Genomic DNA, 22567 nt, shown 5'->3' with positions numbered 1-22567 from the left:
TTTTAATCGTTTAAAATTTTCTCACAAACAAATGAAATCCAATTTTTTTTTCAGATATTTTTTTCTTAATTTACACATGTTTTAACCCTTCAAACCATATTTAACAAATTAAGATAAATAGATCTCTACAAAAAAAAAAATTCTCAATTTATATAAGAAAATACATTAAAAACTTATGTAAATATAATTTAATTTACGTGATAAATCAATTAAAAAATAAAAAAACAATATATATTTTTTTAATTTAAAATAAAATTTAATTAACAACTATTACGGATATGGCACAATATGACAGTTGTCAGCTAACAATGGATCTCCTAAGCTCTTGCAGAGGCCATCAACAACCCATCTTCAAAGAAGAGGGAAGAAAGGGATAGAGTAGAAAAAACCCAGATGAAAAATGGTTTCAATAGGGACCATATCATCTTCATCTACACTTGTTTTCTCTCCCGTTCTGAATTCAGATTCTCGTTCATCATCTCTATCGTTCAACATTTATACTCAATCTCTCTCAACATTCTCTCCACTGGTTCCGCCTTGCAGGATTAGTAATATTCACCCTCGCCGTGAAATTCCTGTTAGATTTCGGCGAATTTCCGCCGTTCCTGAAGATTCCATTCCTGTACAAGCAAACCCAGTTGAAAAAACACAGGAAATTGTTGTTTCGAGCGGAAGTGGAAACGTGGAAGCCACCATTATCCAGACTCTTCTCATCATCGCTTTCATAAGCCTGTCTATTCTCACCATTGGAGTAAGTAAAGGCTGGTTGGCTGGCTGGCTGGTTGAATCAATCATCATCATCATCATCATCTACTTGTTTATGAAGTACTAATTGATAATCTATCTATAGGTTATCTACATAGGAGTGACTGATTTCTTACAGAAGAGGGAGAAGGAGAAATTTGAGAAAGAGGAATCAGCCAAGAAGAAAGGCAAGAAGAGTGATAAGAAACCAAAGGTTTCGAGAGCTGGACCAAAAGGATTTGGACAAGTCAAGAAGGAAGATGAGGATTTTGATGATTAGACCATTAAAAAGCATATGTATTTCTTCTTCTTCTTCTTTTCATTCATTTATTAAGCTGCTCCTCCTTGTAGAATGCTAGCTAATCTTATTGGTTATTATGCTAGAAGTTGTAATTGGAGGAAATTAAAAAGAAAACTCTTTCATGGATCATATGGTTATCATTTTGATGACTTACACATTGTGTGACTGACATTCCCATTCACCTCCTCAACCAGTGGCTTAAATCAACAACATAGCCTCACTACTTGCTCTTGCATTCCAAATGAGATGACTGTGAGTTTGATTTTGAGTTTGCATATGAGTCAATGATTTGTTGGGAACTTTAGATTAAAAAACTTAAATGAATTGAGTCATTAGGTCTCACTTTCAATTATTTTTTGTGGATCATTTGACTCGACAACGATAACGATGGTAAATTAGTTGTGATTTCTTTAGGATTCTACGAGGTTGTTAATGCTTATTTTTATGTTGTTAGTTGGTGATATTTTTACTTTTTTTTTTTTTTTTTTTTTTTTTATATTGTTTAAAAAATAGTTAATTTTTGTTGTGTTGAAATGACAATAGGTACCTGTATATCCGATATCCGTGAGTACTCGATTGTCGGGGTCGACTTCGGGGTCAAGATAAGAATGGTAAAAGGTTACCCGATCGAGTACAACACCTACCTCATTTAGCAAAAAAGAGTAAATATATCTTGAAAAAAAATACAAGAAAGAGAAAAATATTTTATTTTACCAAATGAGGTATGTACTGTATAAAGGTACTTTATATATATATATATATATATATGAGTAATGATTTTCCTCCTCTCATTTTTTATCATCAATCTCTTGTCTTTAACATTTCTCTCTAATTTTTCAACATTATTCTCACTAGTTTTTCAACAAATTAGGTAATGGGTAAATATTAGGGATCGAGTACCCGACGAATCGGGGATGAGAATACAAATAAATATATTCGTCGGGTTCGGGGTCGGGTAATAAAATGAAAATCGGTTCGGGAATAGATGCTTTACTACCCATTGTCATCCCTAATTTCGGATATACATTCATATATTTTTTTATCATTATATTTAAGCGATTCTTATTTATATCATAAACTTCTCATAATAAACAAGCCGCTAAATGCATAAATATGCGTTATTTTCTTATAGTCGAAATTAGACTAATAAACTTCTTCATAATTTATTTAAAAAAAAATATGTTTTCACACACCAAAGTAAATTGACTTGTCAAAAGGGGAAATTGGATGAAATGACCCTGCAAATAAGGCAAATTGCCTCCGTGGTCACCAGATAATTGAAATTGATCTGGTGACCACTTAATTTTTTTTGGACGAAATTACCCTTTTCGCGTAACGCGAAGGGACTTCGCGTTTCGCGAAGTGAGACGCTGTGAAAAGTCCAGAATACCCTTACTATATAATCAAATCCGGCCATCTTTTTTTCATTTCTTTTCTTCTTCTTCTCTCTCTTCCCTTCCGCTTTTCTCCTCCTTCTCTCTAATCTCGCCGGCGACGGAGTTCAACGGCGGCACTCAATGAGCTCCACGACGAGCACAAGCACTGTAACAATTGGTAAGTTTATGTATTTCAAGTTTATTGATGTTCATTTATGCATTTTCGAATCACTGCGTTGTTTAGGGTTTCATCTGATGATACTTCCCGTTTCGCTAAGTACTTCCCGTTTCGCTAAGTACTTACCGTTTCGCTAAGTACTTACCGTTTCGCTAAGTACTTACCGTTTCGCTAAGTACTTAACGCTTCGCTAAGGGTTTCCATTTCACAGTATTAATTATCCCGTTTCCCATTTTTCTTGCAGCCGAAGTTTTCGTTTTCTATAATGGAGAGTGGAAAGTTGATGCTAATGGAATATTGTTTTTTGATGCCTCTTCAATCAAAACATTGGATGTACCCCAAAGTACTCGTTATGCTGAATTAATCGATAAACTCCATCAAAGACTTCAAGTGCAGAAATGTACCTATGATTTAGTGCTGCAAGTGAAGTATGATATTCCGAATATCACAAATCCTAAACCCGTTTTTATTGAAGATGATGAGGATCTGAACATATATTTATCACGCTTGATTTTGGGTAGAACTGTGTCACCATTGTTTGTGTCTGTAGTAGAGAAGTCACAATTTACTAAAGAAAAGATACCACTACTTACCTACCCAACTCAAGAAAGTATTCTCCCACAATTTACTCAGAAAATTGTACCAGAAGCTTTACCCTCGGAGGTCTTTGTTGAAAGTAATGAAGCAGGAGATAACTCTTTGCCTCACATCCCACTTACTGAGGACTTGCATGCATCGATACCTACACCACATAGTGCGAGAAGAGCATCAACGGGTACACCTACTAGTGCAAGAAGATCATCATTTGGTACACCAAGTAGTGCAAGAAGGTCATCATTTGGTACACCATCGACAGACATATCACCCACAGACATATCACCGACAGACATATCACCGACAGACCCCTCATTTGCGTTGGCGTTAACTACTGAAACTGTATTGGAAGTCGGTGCCTTGTTTGAAAATAAAAAAGAACTACAACTGATGCTCTATAAATATGCGATGGCTAATCATTTTGAATTCAAGGTGGAGAAGTCAAGAAAACATCTTTGGTATGTGAAATGTTTGGATGAGAAATGCAAGTGGAGATTGCGTGCCGTGAAAGGTAAATTATCTGAGATGTTTGAGATCCGGAAATTCGACCAACAACACTCATGCTCAGTTCTATCTAGGCCAGAGAAAAAAATGCAAACACCAGCATGGGTTATTGGGCAGTGCGTGAAGAGTAAGTATATGGACCATCACCATAATCACTTGCCTAAGAAAATAATTGAAGACATGCAGGCAACTTATGGGGTAAATTTGACTTATAATAAGGCTTGGAGGGCTAGGGAAATGGCATTAGTGGCGGTGCGAGGAACGGTTGAGGATTCATATGAAAAATTACCCTCATACTTATACATGTTGGAGAAGCATAATCCTGGTACCATAACAGACATCCAAACAGACGAGTTCGGGCACTTCAAGTATATGTTCATGTCCCTAGGCCTCTCTATTAGGGGTTTCAAGGCATTTTGTCGTCCCGTATTGTGTGTTGATGCCAGTTTTCTTAAGCACAAGGTGGGAGGCCAACTATTGGTGGCTATTGCATTAGATGCTAATGAACAATTATATCCTGTCGCATTCGGAGTTGTTGATTCAGAGAATAATAACTCTTGGACTTATTTTATGCAAAAATTGAGAGAAGCAATTGGATTAGTTGATGATCTCGTCTTCGTATCCGATAGACACCCAAGCATCGCCAATGCCTTATGTGCTGTTTTTCCAGAAGCATACCACGGTGCGTGCACATATCACATAAAGATGAATATCAACGCGAAATTCAAAACTGATAATTGTCATATGGAGTTTGATATGGCTTCTCGTGCGTACACCGTCCACGAATTCAATCGTTTTTTTGACAAGATAAGGGTTAAAGATAATAGGATTGCTGCCTATTTGGAAGAAATTGGATTTCAAAGATGGAGTAGAGCATTTTTCCCCGGTAAGCGATACAATCAACTAACAAGCAATTATGCTGAGAGTTTTAATAGTCAGAGCAGGGAAGCCAGAAAGTACCCCATTTCCTCAATGGCCGATTATTTAAGATTGACAATACAAGGTTGGTTTAATGAGAGAAGAGAAAGAGCGTCCAACCACCGAGAAGTGTTATCTCCAACATATGAAAAGTGGTTACGTGAGGGATTCGAGAAGGCTAGATTCTATACAGTATCATCGCTTAACCGATTCGAGTTTTATGTGCATGACAATCAGTCTCATTTTAAAGTCAATTTGAAAGACATGAACTGCACTTGTAGGGTATTTGAAGTTTCTGGTCTTCCTTGTACTCATGCAATGGCTGCTGCCCGTCACCGCAATTTGGTTTGTTATGACTTTTGTTCAAGGTATTATTCAGCTCACATGTTCAATCTATTTAACCAATTGTTTAATCGTTTTATTTTCCATTCTTACAGATATTACACAACTGAATCTTGGATGAATGCATATGCGGAGACATGTTACCCTGCTGGTGATGAAGACGATTGGGATATTCCCGAAATGATCAAGGAACGCGTATGTCTAAAACCACCTGTGAAGGTTAAGAAAGGGCGTCCACAAACAAAGCGTAGGTCATCTCAAGGTGAGTTACCTAAGGCTCCGAGACGATGCACCTCATGTGGTGGACTAGGACATAATAGGGCCACATGCAAAGCAGTCATGCCTGCTCCATCTACTGCAAAAGCATCATCATCTAGGCATCATGACTCATCTTCTCAACAGCACGAACCATCATCTCAACAATATGAGCCTTTAGATTGATTGGGATAAGTTGTATAAGTGTTTTGGATAAGTTGTATTATGTTTTGGATAATTTGTATTATGTTTTGGATAATTTGTATTATGTTTTGGATAAGTTGTACTCGGATAAGTTGAACTCGGATAAGTTGTATAAGTGTTTTGGATAAGTTGTATGTTTTGGATAATTTGTATTGTGTTTTGGATAATTTGTATCTGTGTACTGTAGGGGTACTTAACGCTTCGTTAAGTACTTAGCGCTTCGTTAAGTACTTAGCGCTTCGTTAAGTACTTAGCGCTTCGTTAAGTACTTAGCGCTTCGTTAAGTACTAAACGCTTCGTTAAGCGCTTTGTCAAGTAAAACTTGGTATAAGTGAGTTGAAGTTAGTTACTTGGTACATTGATTTATATGTTCAATTATTTGGTATGTAAATATCGGACCACCAACCAACCAGACTACATTAAAACTACAAATATTATAACATGATCAAGTTCAAGTTCTAACCAAAAAGCAATACAAGATCAGAATACATAAGCAGCAGTCAAGTTCTATCCAAAAATCAATAAAAGATTACAATACAAACTAAGGTTCTGTAATTTGATGAAATAACCGGACCGCCATCTTTTGTCGAAAAAACTCAATTTCATTGGAAGTCACCTTCTCTACACCTAAACCAGCAGTCAAGTATTCCATGTGCATAAGCATAAATACACCACAATCCCCACTTTCTTCTGCTCTAGGGACTTCCCCTTTTTTGGGGACTGCATTTTTGACTGGGTGTGGCAACCTTTTATATGTCAGTTTCTGGAAATTGAAATTAGGATACCGTTGTAGCTCAGCATCACTCGCTCCCATTGCATATATTCGTGGAAACATCTCACACAAAGGTCTCATGTATGGATCGAGATTCCTATAAATACCCGAGTCGCAGTCATAAACGTCAATGTGATTATCTTGTACACGAACGACGCACAGTACCCAATGCTTGTTGCCAATGTTCAAAGGCACGTAAATATCGTCTACTAGTGGCCATTCTGGCATATGTCTATGAGGCGCTCCCCAGAAGTATTGAGAAAAGACGTCTGATATTGGAAATTTTTCTGGATCTTTTTTGTAGTTCGGGTACTCTCGCCTCATCATATCTGCTAATAAGCAATCCCCTATTGATACTTTACAATGTTTATATGTCTTGGGATATTGCTCAATCCTTTTGCGCAACAAGTGGCAGACTGCGTCGATTTCCTACAAAATGGGTGAAAAGGCAGCATATATCAAAAACCTTATTCATAAGTTAAAGAATTAATATGAAATGCAACACTTACAGAATCTTTAAGCCATGTGGACTTTGTTAGAACTCTAACAAACAACTTCTTTCGTGCTTCGCAAGTAAACACAGTCTTCGTCTCATCATTGGTAGCTTCATCTTTCAACCAATTCTGTAATTGAACCAACAACTCATCATCAAATTTTTGAAGGGGATTGATAGTTAATGGATCATTCGTCTTTGGCTGTTTTGACAAAGAAGGGTTGGTGTAGTCTTCATCTTTCTTCTGCTTCCTCACTCTTTTTTTGGGAACAACTCCTTTAGGTGGAGTGTTGTATAATTGGAAATCATCATCATCGTTCTCATCTTTCCCATCCCTCGAATCCTTCCCATCCTTCCCATCGTTCTCATCCTTCCCATCCGTGACTTTCTTCTCAACCTTCCCAACCTTGAGTTTAACCTTCCCAACCTTGGCTTTCTTCTCAACCTTCTCAACCTTCTCAACCTTGACCTTATCCTTCTTTTTATCAATTATCTCTTGCATCATATCGGAGAGCAACATCTCCCCACCATCCACCTTTACATCATTCTCAGTCTCCCCACCATCCACCTTTACATCAGTCTCCCCACCATCGACCTTTACATCCGTCTCAATCTCACCACCATCCACCTTCACATTATTCTCAGTCTCCCCACCATCCACCTTTACATCATTCTCAGTCTCCCCACCATCCACCTTTACATCAGTCTCCCCACCATCGACCTTTACATCCGTCTCAATCTCACCACCATCCACCTTCACATTATTCTCAGATTCCCCACCATCCACCTTCACCACACTATCCTCCGCCTTCCTATCCTGCAAAAAGAAAACAACAGTGTGATCAACAATTACTTCCCGAAACAACATTTGACTTCGCTAATCAAAACTTACTTCAGTTATATCCTCCACCTTCTCACTCTCCTCCTCCACCTTCTCATCCTTCATCACCATCTCATTCGTCATCATCTCCTCCACCTTCCCATCCTGCAAAAAGAAAACAACAGTGTGGTCAGCGTTTACTTCCCGAAACAACATTTGACTTCACTAAGTAAAACTTACTTCAGTTATATCCTCCACCTTCTCACTCTCCTCCTCCACCTTCCCATCCTTCATCTCCTTGTCATTCGTCTTCATCTCCTCCACATTCCCTTCCTGCAAAAATAAAACAACAGTGTGGTTAGTTAAGAACAACCAAAGATAAGTACTTAACGCTTCGTTAAGTACTTAACGAAGCGTTAAGTACTTAGCGAAGCGTTAAGAACTTAACGAAGCGTTAAGTACTTAACGAAGCGTTAAGTACTTAACGAAGCGTTAAGTACTTAACGAAGCGTTAAGTACTTAACGCAGCGTTAAGTACTTAACGAAGCGAGAAGTACTTAACGCAGCGATAAGTATCTTTCTCTTACCTCAGTCTTGCCCTTCTTTTCCAATTTGCTCTTCTTCTTCTTCTTCTTCCTCTCCTCCTCCATATTATCTAATTTCACAAATAAACTGGCCATCCTTTGGTTGGATTTGGCTAATAACTGTTCGCACATACTAACAACCAACTTTTTCATATAAGCCTTGTGATTTGTTTGAGTTTCTTCGTAAGCTGTTTTCATCTCTTTCAGCTCCTCCTTCACCTCTTTGATGAGCTCCTCCTTCAGCGCCTTTACCTCCTCTTTCAGCTCTTCACATTTACATCCAACAGAAGATGTTGGAGGTAATCCAGGACTAGTAGCGGATGGAGGGCTAGGAATGTGGGCAGGACTAGATTCATAAGCAAGCTTCCTCTTCAGGTTTACGGCTTCTTTGAGATTAAGCGCAGCCTTTCTCTTCCGGGTGTTTGGTTTGGAAGTAGGTTCTTCATGTTCATCCTCAGGTTCACTTCCCTCCTCTTCATCATCATAATCCTCCTTCACTAACTTCCCTTCTGTAAATCCCTCAAAAAATTCATCAGTTGACTCATCTATTTGTTCAAAGTCCTCACCACTGTATAACCTCTTCTCCATGGAGGACTCTTCCATCTCAGTCAGATCCGTTGTCTCCAGGGCAGTCTTTATCTCGATCAAGGTGTTCTTCCTGTTGGAATGATAGACTAACAACCTTGGGCGTAGAGGATCATTAAGCTCATTCTTTCTAGCAAATTTAGGAACAAAACCTTTGATGACCTCATATGTCCACACTTGAAATGCCAGTGCAAACCCATAAATGTTATAAGCAAAAGGAGCATAAGGATCAGTAGTACTCTTCTTCTTCTTCTTATAATATGTGTGACTGAGATGTCTCATGTTCTTGTTCAAACCCTTGAGGGTGGCTCTAAAGGTCACTTTCCCCCAAGGAAATCGGAGGAAACTTTCCTCGTCTTCGACCATGTGGAGGATTTTGGCAAATACCACCCTCCTTGGGTCAAATGAAAATAGGTACAGGCAAATCAAGCATACCAGCCCCATCTTCCAGGCATCTTCCTTATCTCTACATCTCAAAAAAGCAGTCTCCAAGTCTTGCATTACTACACTCGACTTCCCTTTAAAATATTTTACCAACAGAGGTGGACAACCTCGGCATTCTTCTTCGTTCACCTCAGGAAACCTTCCGAAGTTTAGGCCCGTCACCAAGGCGTACTCTTTCATACCAAACACAAGTTCTTGCCCATTGATATTGAAAGTAATCTCCTTGGAGGTTGAGGTTACCCTCCTAAGCAACATGTGATGTACAATAGTTCCTGAGAACTGCAACACTGGGGCAGAGACTATATATCGGAATTGGGTATTGTACACCTTCTCCACAAGATCCATTTCCTCAAACTTCGTTACAATCTTCTTAAGGCAGAGGGCGCTTTTCCAAGAAATCCGTCCAGGGAAATCAGGAACGGTGGTTTCTGCCATCTACAAAAGGAACAACAACAAAAATGTAAGATCATATACATAGACCACATCAAACGTTAAGTACTTAACGAAGCGTTAAGTACTTAACGAAGCGTTAAGTACTTAACGAAGCGTTAAGTACTTAACGAAGCGTTAAGTACTTAGCGAAGCGTTAAGTACTTCGCGAAGCGTTAAGTACTTCGCGAATCCCTAAACCAGAAACAATAACCAACAACCAGAAACAAACATGCAAATATAATGCAATAATCAATAACCAGAAACAAACATTAAACGCTAAACCTAACCAAATAAACTGAAACAGCCAAAACCCTAAAACTAAACATGCAAATATGAAAACCCATAACCAAAAAAAGACATGCAACAACCAAAATAAAACTAACCTGAGATTTATGGGGAATAAATGATAGAGAGGGAGGACACGAGGGGGACGGGAAGATCGGCCTTGTCAATGTGTTCTTCAGTGAGACGGTTGTAGAGAGAGAGGAATCGAGAGGATAGAAGAGGGAAACAAATGAATGTCCAAATGTTTTATTTTTTAAAATATATGGTCAGGCGCGTGCATATACGCGCGCCTCTTCGTCTTCCTACGCGCGCGTGCAGAAGCGTTTAGTACTTAACGAAGCGTTAAGTACTTAACGAAGCGCTAAGTACTTAACGAAGCGCTAAGTACTTAACGAAGCGTTATGTACTTAACGAAGCGTTAAGTACTTAACGCTTCGCTAAGTACATAACGCTTCGTTAAGTACTTAACGCTTCGTTAAATAACTAGCAGAAACGATATCATCTGCAAATATCATCACAGCCAAAAGAACAATCAATAAGATGAACAAACTAATACACCAATATGAACAAATATGAACATATATGAACAAATACTACCCAATATGAACAAATATGATTCAATATGAACCAATATTAACCAATATCACCAAAAAGAACATATTTAGGGTTAGGGTTTCATTAAAAAATAGAAATGAGAACATAAATCTGTTATATAAACATAGATTCGGGTTTAAGGTTGCTTATCTTGTCGATTTATGCTTGAGGGCTCGCCGTCGCCGGAGTTTACGCCGCCGGCGACAAACTCAGGAGGAAAGAAAGCATGAGAGAGAAAGAAAATGAGAGAAATGAAAAAATTTGAGTATATATATCAAGACTGTTTCACTTCGCGAAACGCGAACTCCCTTCGCGTTTCGCGAAAAGGGTAAATTAGTCAAAAAAAAAATAAGTGGTCATCAGATCAAAAAATATTAAAAATTACCACGGATGCAAATAGGCCTATTTGCAGGGTCATTTAGTCCAATTTCCCGTCAAAAGTTTATTTTAAAACAGGAACTTTCTGAAATAAGTATATAATAATCTAAAGTTTACAAGTTAAAAAACTTGTACTAACAACTTATACCAACTAAATAAGTTGCTGATTATCTATTTATTTTTCTACGTCCTCTACACTAAAGAAAAACCTAATAAATTAAACAAATTTCACCCAAGACAATTAGGTCGATGAACTGATATAGCCCAATATTTGAGTATTTTTCTTTACTTATTTTTCAGCAATCAATCATATTCTTACTTGCTCTTCATCAGCTCAATCATCAAATCATCTAATAAAGAAACTTAGTAGATCAGATAATTAATTGAGCATATAATTTTTCTCAGCCTATTTGTGCTCATGGGAAGAGGTCTATAAATGATTTGTTCCTGCAGCTTTATGAGAAAGAACTATTAATTGAGGATTCATATATGTTTGCAGAATGAACATATTCATAAAAATAAATAAAATTTATTTTCTAAATATACTATTAACATAATTTACCTCAACCAATTCATTATTTAGAAAGGTGGTGCATAAAACATATTCACACCAAAAAGGAGTTACCACATTATTAATTCCCATCTACATTCTTTAAAAACACACAAGCTAGTTGATCTCTTAATGGGGAGATCTCCTCAAAGATAGGAAGCCGCCTCCACCTGAAACTCGTAGAGTAATTATCAACTATATCTCCACCTACAAAGCCCAATTCGCTAGTCAACAAATCCGTGGCTTGAGCCGACTCTGTAACGTTTTGCCTTTAGTATAGGAATTAATAATTTCAGTTATTTCACATTTATTCAGTTATGCTTATTAAGTTAGGTGTTTTACGTTTTATTTTTTTTCTGACTTTAGATAGCTGCAATTCTTTTTCATTAAGTTGTAATCTGTTTTATTTTTATCTTTTGACAATTAGAAATCTCTCTTCATCTGTTTATTTCCACACTTCATTGTTCATTATTTTCTTGCATTCCGCACAACAATTGGTATCAGAGCGGGTTAGATCCGATCAGATTATCATTTTTGTTTTCTGGCGAGAGAATGTCTTCAATGAATCTGAAAATCGAAAAATTCACAGGGCGAAACAGTTTTGGTCTATGGCAGATCAAAATGCGAGCCTTGCTTAAACAACAAGGCGTCTGGGCACCATTGTCGAAGGAAAATGCGAAGATAGTTGCAGGTCCTGCAAAGGAGTCTTCCTCTGGTAAAATCACTGCTGAGCTTGAGGTCTTGGAAGAGAAGGCGCACTCAACAATTTTACTCTGTCTGGCTGATGAAGTGATTACTGAGGTATCAGATGAAGATACCGCAATCGGTCTGTGGTCGAAGTTAGAGGCTTTGTACATGACAAAGTCACTGACTAACAAGTTGTTATTGAAGCAACGTCTGTTCAGTCTTCGTATGCTTGAAGGTAAGTCTCTTCGTGAACATCTTGATAAGTTAAACACTATATTACTTGAATTGAGAAATATAGATGTTAAGATCGAAGATGAAGATGCTGCATTAATTCTGTTGGTATCTTTACCCAACTCGTTTGAAAATTTTGTTCAATCGTTCGTTGTGGGTAAAGACTCTGTAACTCTAGAGGAAGTTCGGTCAGCACTTCATACTAGAGAACTGCGTCATAAGGCGAGCGGTGAAATTGTAGACAATCAAGCATCTGGGTTGATTGCCAACACAGTCAACTACAAAGGGTCTGGAAAGAAGAAGGATCAGAAATACAAAGCTAAGGGCCCTAATGCTAAAGACATCTGCAATTATTGTAAAGAACCTGGTCACTGGAAGAATAATTGTCCTAAGAAAAGGGGCAAATATTCTACGGCTGCAATAGCACATAAAGACAGAGACACCGACTCGGAGGAGGACATTGCCCTTGTAGCTAACGCTTCTCTACACCCTATTGATACGTGGGTGTTGGATTCAGGGTGTTCATATCATATGAGTCCGAACAAAGAGTGGTTCGATACCTATGAAGATTATGATGGTGGAAACGTTGTCATGGGAAATGATGCCATATGTAAAACGGTGGGTATTGGGACTATCAAAATTCTGACTGATGATGGTAAGATACGGACCCTAACTGGCGTTCGACATGTTCCTCAACTGAAGAAGAACTTAATATCTTTAGGCATTTTAGATGCTAAAGGTTTCAAGTTTAGCGGTGAAGAAGGAACATTGTGTATCAGTAAAGGTTCAAAAATAATACTGAAAGGTATTAAACAGAATACCTTGTATATACTACAAGGTAAGACGCTGACAAGTTCTGCTGCGGTCGCATCCAAATCTGTGAATCGGCACCCTGATGTAACCAAGTTGTGGCATATGCGACTTGGACATATGGGGGAGAGGGGGATGCAAATTGTGTCCAAACGAGATCTTCTATCTGGCCACAAGGTTACCAACCTTGAGTTGTGTGAACACTGCATTTTCGGGAAAAAACATCGCCGCAAGTTCAGTAAGGGAGTTCACAAAACTAAGGGCACACTGGATTATATCCACTCTGATTGCTGGGGTCCTGCTCAAGTTGAAGGTATAGGAGGTTATAGCTACTTTGTAACATTCATAGATGATTACTCAAGGATGACCTGGTTGTATCTTCTGAGACATAAGAGCGAGGTATTTAAGACCTTCAAACATTGGAAGGCACTGGTGGAGAATCAAACTGGAAAGAAGGTTAAGAGGCTGCGAACAGATAATGGGCTTGAATTCTGTTCATCTGAGTTTAATGAGTTCTGTAGGGATATGGGGATTGCAAGACATCACACTGTCCGAGGTACACCACAGCAGAATGGTGTAGCAGAAAGGGTGAATCAAACATTGTTAGAGAGAGTTAGAAGCATGCTCTCTAATGCGGGATTGACTAGAAAGTACTGGAGCGAGGCTGTCTTAACAGCTTGCTATCTGATAAATCGTGCACCACACACTGGGATTGATTGCAGAATCCCTTACGAGGTATGGTCTGGTAATGTCGTTGATTATTCTCATTTAAAAGTCTTTGGGTGCACATCTTACTATCATGTTAATGAAGGAAAGTTGGAACCAAGGGCAAAACAGGGTATTTTCATGGGCTATGGAGATGGAGTCAAGGGATATAGAATCTGGTCATCTTCTGAAGGTAGAGTAATCCTCAGCAGGGATGTCACCTTTAATGAGAAGTTTATACTTAACTCCTCTATCAAGCCATCACTTTCTGGAGAAAATAATAATACCGAGAAACAGGTGGAGCTTGAGGTGGCTCCAGTTCAAGGGACAACTGACATGACACACGATACTGATAAGCCATCTGAGGAAGTTTATCAATTTGGAGCACCTGAAAGTCAATCTGACATTGCAACACGACCTAGAAGGCAAATTAAAGCTCCTGACAGGTTAATTCATTCAATCGAGGGAAGAAAAATCTCAACTGGTCCTGGAAGTAGGACAATCAGTCCCTCTATAAATGATACTGCAGAAATGGTAAGTTATGCACTTCAGGTAGCTGAAGATGTCATACATAACGAGCCATCTTCTTACAATGAAGCTGTTAATGGTGCTGATTCTGCGCAATGGATTGCTGCCATGTGTGAGGAGATGGAATCACTTCACAAGAATAATACATGGGAGCTGGTTACTTTACCTAAGGGAAGAAGAGTCATTAGGTGTAAATGGATTTTCAAAAGGAAAGATGGAACCTCTAGTGCTGAAGGGACCAGATATAAAGCACGATTAGTTGCAAAGGGATTCAGTCAAAAGGAAGGCGTAGACTACAATGAGATATTCTCACCTGTAGTCCGACACACTTCTATCAGGGTACTACTAGCTATAGTAGCACATCAGAATCTGGAACTCGAGCAATTAGACGTGAAGACGGCTTTCTTACATGGTGAGATTGAAGAGGATATACTGGTGAGTCAGCCTGAAGGATTTCTTGTTCCTGGTAAGGAAACACATGTTTGTAGTCTGAAGAAGTCTTTGTATGGACTTAAACAGTCTCCTCGACAGTGGTATAAGCGGTTTGACAATTTCATGATTGAACATGGTTACAATAGGAGTGCATATGATTGTTGTGTCTATCACAACAAAGTCAGTGATGGTTCTTTGATTTATTTACTCCTGTATGTAGACGACATGTTAATCGCAGCCAAGAAGATGTCGGAGATTCAAAAGCTGAAAGACCTTCTTAGTTCTGAGTTTGATATGAAAGATCTAGGTGGAGCACGAAAAATTTGGGGCATGGAAATAGTAAGAGATCGAGTTCAAAAGAAGCTATTTCTTTCACAGAAGAGTTATATTTTGAAAATGTTGTCTCGTTTTGGGATGAGTACAGCAAAGGCTCTCAATACTCCTGCTGCTGTTACTGATCATTTGTCTGCATTCGCACCCCAGTCTGAAGCTGAGAAGTTATACATGTCTAATGTACCGTATGCTAGTGCGGTGGGTAGTTTAATGTATGCCATGGTATGCACTAGACCTGATATTGCGTATTCAGTTAGTGTTGTTAGCAGGTTTATGTCTCGACCTGGTAAGGAACACTGGCAAGCGGTAAAGCGAATATTTCGCTATCTGAGAGGCACATCCGATGTTGGTCTTATTTATGGGAGTAATAACCAGTGTCTCGTAACTGGTTATTCTGACTCAGATTATGCTGCAGATATCGATGGTAGAAGATCAATGACTGGTTATGTTTACACCCTTGGTGACTCTGTGGTTAGTTGGAAGGCAACATTACAGTCGACGGTGACGTTGTCCACTACCGAGGCTGAGTATATGGCGCTAACTGAAGCAGCCAAGGAAGGTATATGGTTGAAAGGATTAATCAGTGACATTGGTATCCATCATGATCAGGCAATTGTTTTTTGTGATAGCTTAAGTGCTATTTGTTTGGCCAAAGATCAAGTGCATCATGATAGAACCAAACATATTGATGTTCGTTATCATTTTCTTCGTACTGAGAGAAGAATCAAAATGAAGAAGATCAGCACACATCATAATCCTGCTGACATGTTCACGAAGCCGGTCCCACTTAGCAAATTCACTCATTGTTTGGATTTGCTAAATGTTGACAGTTGGAAGTAGCCTGATAAGGCTTTTTTTGTTGGGTGATACTAAGGCAAGGTGGAGATTTGTAACGTTTTGCCTTTAGTATAGGAATTAATAATTTCAGTTATTTCACATTTATTCAGTTATGCTTATTAAGTTAGGTGTTTTACGTTTTATTTTTTTTCTGACTTTAGATAGCTGCAATTCTTTTTCATTAAGTTGTAATCTGTTTTATTTTTATCTTTTGACAATTAGAAATCTCTCTTCATCTGTTTATTTCCACACTTCATTGTTCATTATTTTCTTGCATTCCGCACAACAGACTCGATCTCCAACAGCAACTCCTCAGCCCGACTTCTAATCTTGATTAAATCACTACCAGCCAGCCTTCCAATGACAACATCTTCAAGAATGGACCGAGCTTCGTCAAACCGCGCTTGCTTGATCAAGCAATGAGCCAAGATGCATGCCTTACTGGAATCAGGATCAACCATCTGGGCTTTCTTGTACACAACCTCAGCTGCTATGTAATTCCCTTTTTGCATGTATGCCCATCCTAAATTTCCCTGAAAACTTAGCAAAATCAGATTGAATTCTTACTTTGAAAAGTAAAAATTGTTATATGTTTTACCAATAATCTTGAAGTCTCTTGCTTGACTGAAACCTGGAATCTCTTGCCATGAGATTTAGCAGATTTTGTGGGTTTTCCATTGAAAGTCTCACCATTATAAATCATCCTAAGTTTATGTCTCAACATGGCTATTTGCTCATCAACTTTACCACATTTCTGCATTATTATTATATATATAGTTTAGGTATAAATGAAGGCATTAAAGATTGTATATAATTAATTACCTTGTACAAATCAATGAGGACATTGTCAATTGAATGTTGGGATCGTTTGGGGCAAAGAAGTCTAAAGGACTTTACAGCTTCAATGGCTTCTTCAGTTCGATCCAATTGATTCATCACAACTGCCATATCTATTAGTGCACTTTCCACTTTGTCTCCTTCATTTATTACCTTCCAAAACCATACTATTGCTCCTTCTAAGTCCTTCTCCACCACCTTTGCAAATTGCAAACAAAACCCAATTAAGTGAAGTATATATATTCAAATCCCGGCAAAGTTGTAAACTAAACAAATTCGATAAACAACATCTTAACAGAATATTTAAAATTTGCATTCAATTGAATAACACTTACTAAACCACAAATTTGTTAGAATAGAGAGTTTAATTAGTCACCAACATATGAGTTCTTTTACCTAAAAAATTTTCAACCACCCAATAAAAAAGAATAAAATTGTTATTGGTGAATGTTAAAAATAATAATGACAAATTTACATAAGAATGAAAGGATTAATTTAAAAATTACAATTAAAAATATAAAGTGAATAAATTAAAATTTGCTAATATTAAATTTGTTATATAGATTGTATCACCTCGTGTTGTGGACATAAGCTTGAAATGAAATCGAAACATTAAATATTATCTATGAAATATAAATAATAATTTTTTTTTTACATAATTATCTTACGAGCTAACTTTATATTGACACGAATTATAGTAAACTACCGATAAAATATTTTTCTTTAAAAGTAAAATACCTGTAAGATTAAGATTTTAAGCAACATAATTAACTATTATGATTGAGCCTATAGCCAAAATTTTAGAGATGAGAATTTTATGTCAGAATAGTGTCGAGAATGATCTATCAACACGTGATTAAACTTGAAAAATGTAATTTCTCTCATATTATATTTAAGTTCAATCATGTCAAGTGTTGACAGATAGTTCCGATACCATTTATGATATCAATTCCCGCTCTTTATCAATACTTTATATATATATAAAACATATGCTTGTTTTTTAAATTTAAGATATCTATGACCAAAATATACTTAATTGCAAATAACTACTTTAAATTTAGAATATATATTTGAAAATAACTACTTTAACTAGATGAAATTAATTTAAGAGTATTCAAGGATAAAATGAACTTAACCATAAACCTATAGGAAGTAATTTTCACTTTTTTTCTTAAGTAATATAAATTATACTTTTTATTATTATTATTATTATTATTATTATTATTATTATTATTATTATTATTATTATTATTATTATATAAGAAGATTAGGATGACAATTATAATTCGTCTCGTGTTTTAATTCATCCCTCTTAAAGCCTGATTTGGTCCCAATTCCATTCAATTTCAACTTGCAACTATTTGAGCGCTATTTAACCGGTTTACTACCATGGATGGGGCGAGCATGATTCTATTCTAATTGCATTTCAATTCTGCTCTAAATACTAATAAATAAATTAAAAATATAACCACACTTATATATTTATTTATTATTCATATTTTATAAAATTTTAATTTTATTTATTTATAATTATATATATTTTTTATCATATTAAAATATATTATTTAAAATATGCTTTTATACAATTTTATTATAGATATAATTTATTTTAGAGAATATATATAAACGGTGTTTATCGGAGATACTCCAAAACTGAACGGGATGATGTTAAATAAATATCCGAAGTAAAACGGGCGGGATAGTAAATGCACCCGCCCTGATCCGCCATGCTGTTATCCGTAAACGTGTGCATGTTTTCGCTCTAGCTAACTTGGGACATTTTAACTGTAAATGAAATTGCTACTAGAATTACACAATTGAGTTAATATAACTATAATAATGAAGGGATCAAATAATGTGTGCGAAAAGAGATGGGGGAGAAAGAGAAGATTACTTGAGCATGCTTGGCCTTGACATAAGGACCATCTCCTAAGGGTACTTTATGGGCGGTTATATGAAAGAGGAGGTCCTTCTCTTTGGCTGCAATGTCCTTCATCCTTTAATTATTCCTTCCTTTACTTTAGAGATTCAGAGAAAGATAGACACAAACAGTATATACTAGATGACTAATGATTATTTGAATGAATACAACAATTTATAATAAACAAACAAAGAAAATGAGTTAACCTGTACGTTTTTCCGTCCACATCACCTCTCTCACGTGTACATGACCAATGTCTTGGGCAAGGGCGAATCCAGGATTTTTTTTTTCACTGGGCTGAAAATATTATTAATAAACTTAAAACGGTTAAAATTAAAATTAAAAATGCTAAAAGTATGTTTCGAACTTGCAATCTAACAAAAACAAGTACAATCTTTTAACCAACTAGGTTATTAAGACTTTATATTTTAAATTCAATGGACGTTTTAACATTAATATAAGTTCAACTTTTTAACTAATTAATATATATAATATATATATATATATATAATAATGCTGAGTAAATGAATACTTGTGTCGGATTGTGGATTGACCCACCCATAAACTTAAAACGGTTAAAAATAAAATTAAAAATGTTATCCGTAATTTTTTTCATAATTTTTTATATTATTATTCGTGCAATAAATACTAAAATAAAATAAATATATAAAATCTAATCAAAGATAAGATTATTCCATTTAAAAAAGAAATTTATAAATTTAAAACTATATAGTTAAAGAAAAATTAAGTTTAAAAATATAAAAAGTTAAATTAATTAAATTTTAAATAAAAAATTAACTATATAGAAAATATGAAAATATAATAAGTGAGATTTTAAAAAAAAGTAATTAAAATATAAAAATAATAATAAAATTACAAAATCATGATAAAAATGTATTATTAAGTGGATAGACATTTAGAAAAAAATTATAAAGAGAGGCCTGGTTTTGATAACCTGACCTCTCAATTATAGTTTTAATCCAATGCTAACTGGACTACGCATAATATTTGTTAATCATATACATATAAATCTGTTTTGTTTTAAAATTCTACCCTGGGCTAGAGCCCACCGCAGCCCGCCACGTCGCCCCGCCGTTGGTCTTGGGTACATTTTATAATTAATTAGCATTAAAACTAAAAAGTGATGGTTTATATTTTACAACGAATTTGGCAACAACAAATGGACTTCCGAAATACTATATTACTTTAGTAAAAAAACATATCAATTTCTTAATTACAATTTTATAATTAATTTCATAAATATATATATTTAAGCGATATTTTATAATTGGAACCAAAATATTTTTGTCACATATGTAATACACAACCTTTTTTTTTTAAAAAAAATTGGTAATTTGTTTTTGAAAAAGATCAATATATATTAAAAATTATGAAAATCATGACAAACTATGACATAAAAAAATTAAATAAAAAATAAGAAAAACATTACTTAATAGGTTATCGAGTTCGTAAGTACCCGAGAAGAACAATTAACTTTTCGACGGACTCTACTGACTTTCCGGATCGAATCTCAAAAAGCGTCATAATAATAAAAATATTATGAATGATATGAATCAGACGACTACGATTATTAAAAGTTCGACGATTTTTCTCCAATCAGATAGTCCACCAAAACATAATTAGGATGGTAACCCAAATATGTAGGCCTATCATATCAGGCGTATCAATTCAAACTTCACAAAGACTCGGACATCACTAAATTGATTCCAGTAATACTCCACAAAAGATTTCAGATACTGGCCACCCATCGACAATGCAAAAGTATGCGAGTTGCCGATTCAACCTCCTCGTGACACACACGATTAACTTTAATACAATATTTTTTCATGCACATATCACCAGTTAAAATTCCACCGTGAATAACACTCCATCTAAAGACGAGATCTTAGATGAAATTTTTGACTCCCAAAATTTCTCCCAACAAAAAATATAGGAATCATCTTAACGAACAACTTGTAATAATGTCTCTGAATGAAAACTATTCATATCTTGCCAGCATATAACATCTTACAACAAACTCATATTTTTTATTATAACAAAATTTAAAATTAGATAGAAAAAAAAGCTAATATTAAGTTAGGAGGTTTTCCAACTAAAATCAATGTCATGAATATGGAGACAATGAAAGAGTTAAAAATCAAACTTCTACCAAACTTAAATTTTTTCTTTTGAGAACGTTGATTTTTGCTTATCCATGTTAATGTGACTAATTCCCACAAGATAAGGATATGTTCCAAACATATTAAATAAGTTTAATCAATGAATATAACTTATCACATATCAAGGCTCAAACACAGATTATTAGGGAGGCTGAAGATATTCTTAATCTTAATTGATCGAATTAAGGTAAAGAAGTTTATTTGCGGTATTAATTGATATCAATACGAGATTAATAGAATTGGCAGTTTAAATGTAGAAGATTAAGACTACAAATTATTAGTTGAGTAAACAAATAAAATAAAATTAGTTTTAGTTTGTTTTAGAAGTTTTAACATGAAATGGATTTGTAGTTTCGGCATTTATGAATACAACTAATTAAATGTGACGACACTTGGACTCATATATAATATTATGAGTACATTTTAGGATGAATTATAATCTTAAAAAAATAAAAGATACATTGTAAATTAAATATCTTATCCTTAGAGTTTAAAAACATTATGAAAACTTGTGGTTTAATGATGACATACAATAGAATAATTAAATTAAATTATGATAATAAACATTCTAAATATTAATATATAAATAAAATTAGATTTATTTCTCATAAAAAGTAGTATTTAAATATATTTCATCTATAAAAAAACAAAAAACAAAATTGTATGCTATTTTATTTAATAAAATTTATTACATCCTAATCAATCTATCCAATATAATTTTGATACTAAAAATATATATATATATATATATATATATATATATATATATATATATATATATATATATATATATATATATATATATATATTCAAATAAAAGTTACATTTTGAACCATGATGGATGAAAATATGGTTTTGAAAAAATAAAAATAAATATAGATGTAACCCCATAAAATATTTGGTTCCAGAAAAGGTTAAGGTTCGAGAAATTTCAACATAGATTTAAGTGTCATGAATTTTTTTCTCTTTAAAATAAAATATTATTTTAAAAAATTTTAAATAATCCTGACAACTCTTTAAAATTAATTATAAAAATAATTAATTTGGGTTCAAGTTTAAATAATCATTGGATTTGCAATAATCAAATTACAACTTTGATTTTTTATTGAGACATTGAGATGTGATCCAATTACCACAATACCGACTGTCTTTGGGGCATTCTCTTTCCACTGGGAGATGTGATATTTGGACCAAAAGCCATATTGACTATTAGACTCGTTCTTTTTGGGTTAAAGTGCTTCCTATCGCTTGTCTGCTTTCAACCTAACATTGTCGTCTACTTTCAGAAAATGTTTGGAACAGAGAACTTACAATAATACGACGCCGCATTCTCCGAAGATTGAGAAACAAGAAGAGATCTATTAAGCGAAAGATTTATTCGAAATTTGTTGTTTAAATTAATTTAAAGATTATTTATTTTAAATAGAGTCGCCAATTGATTTTCAAAAATCAATAAAGAAATGTACGTGTACAAACGTATTTTTTACCAGAGTTTCGTTTTAGTTCGAAGTTTGGTGATATCCAAGAAAATGCTTTCGCACTTCATCCTCCGTACCCGTTTTAAACGGTCTCTACTTATAATAACTTTGACTTTTAAAAAATAAATTCAAAGAATCAAAGATAAAAAACTAATTTAAAAAACTGCACTTTTGTGTTCTTGAGGACAAAAGAGGTTCGACCTAGAACCGAGAGGACCGACCGATAATCATCGGT

The 22567-nt window shown here is 35.2% G+C and overlaps 1 protein-coding gene across 2 annotated transcripts; it reads left to right on the top strand.

Annotated features, from left to right (window-relative positions):
* Positions 1 to 330: 330 nt before the first annotated feature.
* On the top strand, positions 331 to 8139 carry LOC124921867. Of its 2 annotated transcripts, XM_047462568.1 has the most exons (3): positions 331 to 751; positions 851 to 1061; positions 8118 to 8139. In XM_047462568.1, exons 1-2 carry the CDS (start codon positions 401 to 403, stop codon positions 1022 to 1024), a joined length of 525 nt encoding a protein of 174 aa, XP_047318524.1. In that variant the 5' UTR covers positions 331 to 400; the 3' UTR covers positions 1025 to 1061; positions 8118 to 8139. The 2 variants fall into 2 exon arrangements, with proteins under 2 accessions (XP_047318524.1, XP_047318523.1); XM_047462567.1 differs by lacking the exon at positions 8118 to 8139 and having other exon boundaries at positions 851 to 1177.
* The last annotated feature ends 14428 nt before the right edge of the window (positions 8140 to 22567 follow it).

This window comes from Impatiens glandulifera, chromosome 1 (assembly GCF_907164915.1).
Source record: "Impatiens glandulifera chromosome 1, dImpGla2.1, whole genome shotgun sequence".
Lineage (NCBI taxonomy): Eukaryota > Viridiplantae > Streptophyta > Magnoliopsida > Ericales > Balsaminaceae > Impatiens > Impatiens glandulifera.
Note: the sequence above shows the minus strand (reverse complement) of the source record. Positions and strands in the feature narration are given on the sequence as shown.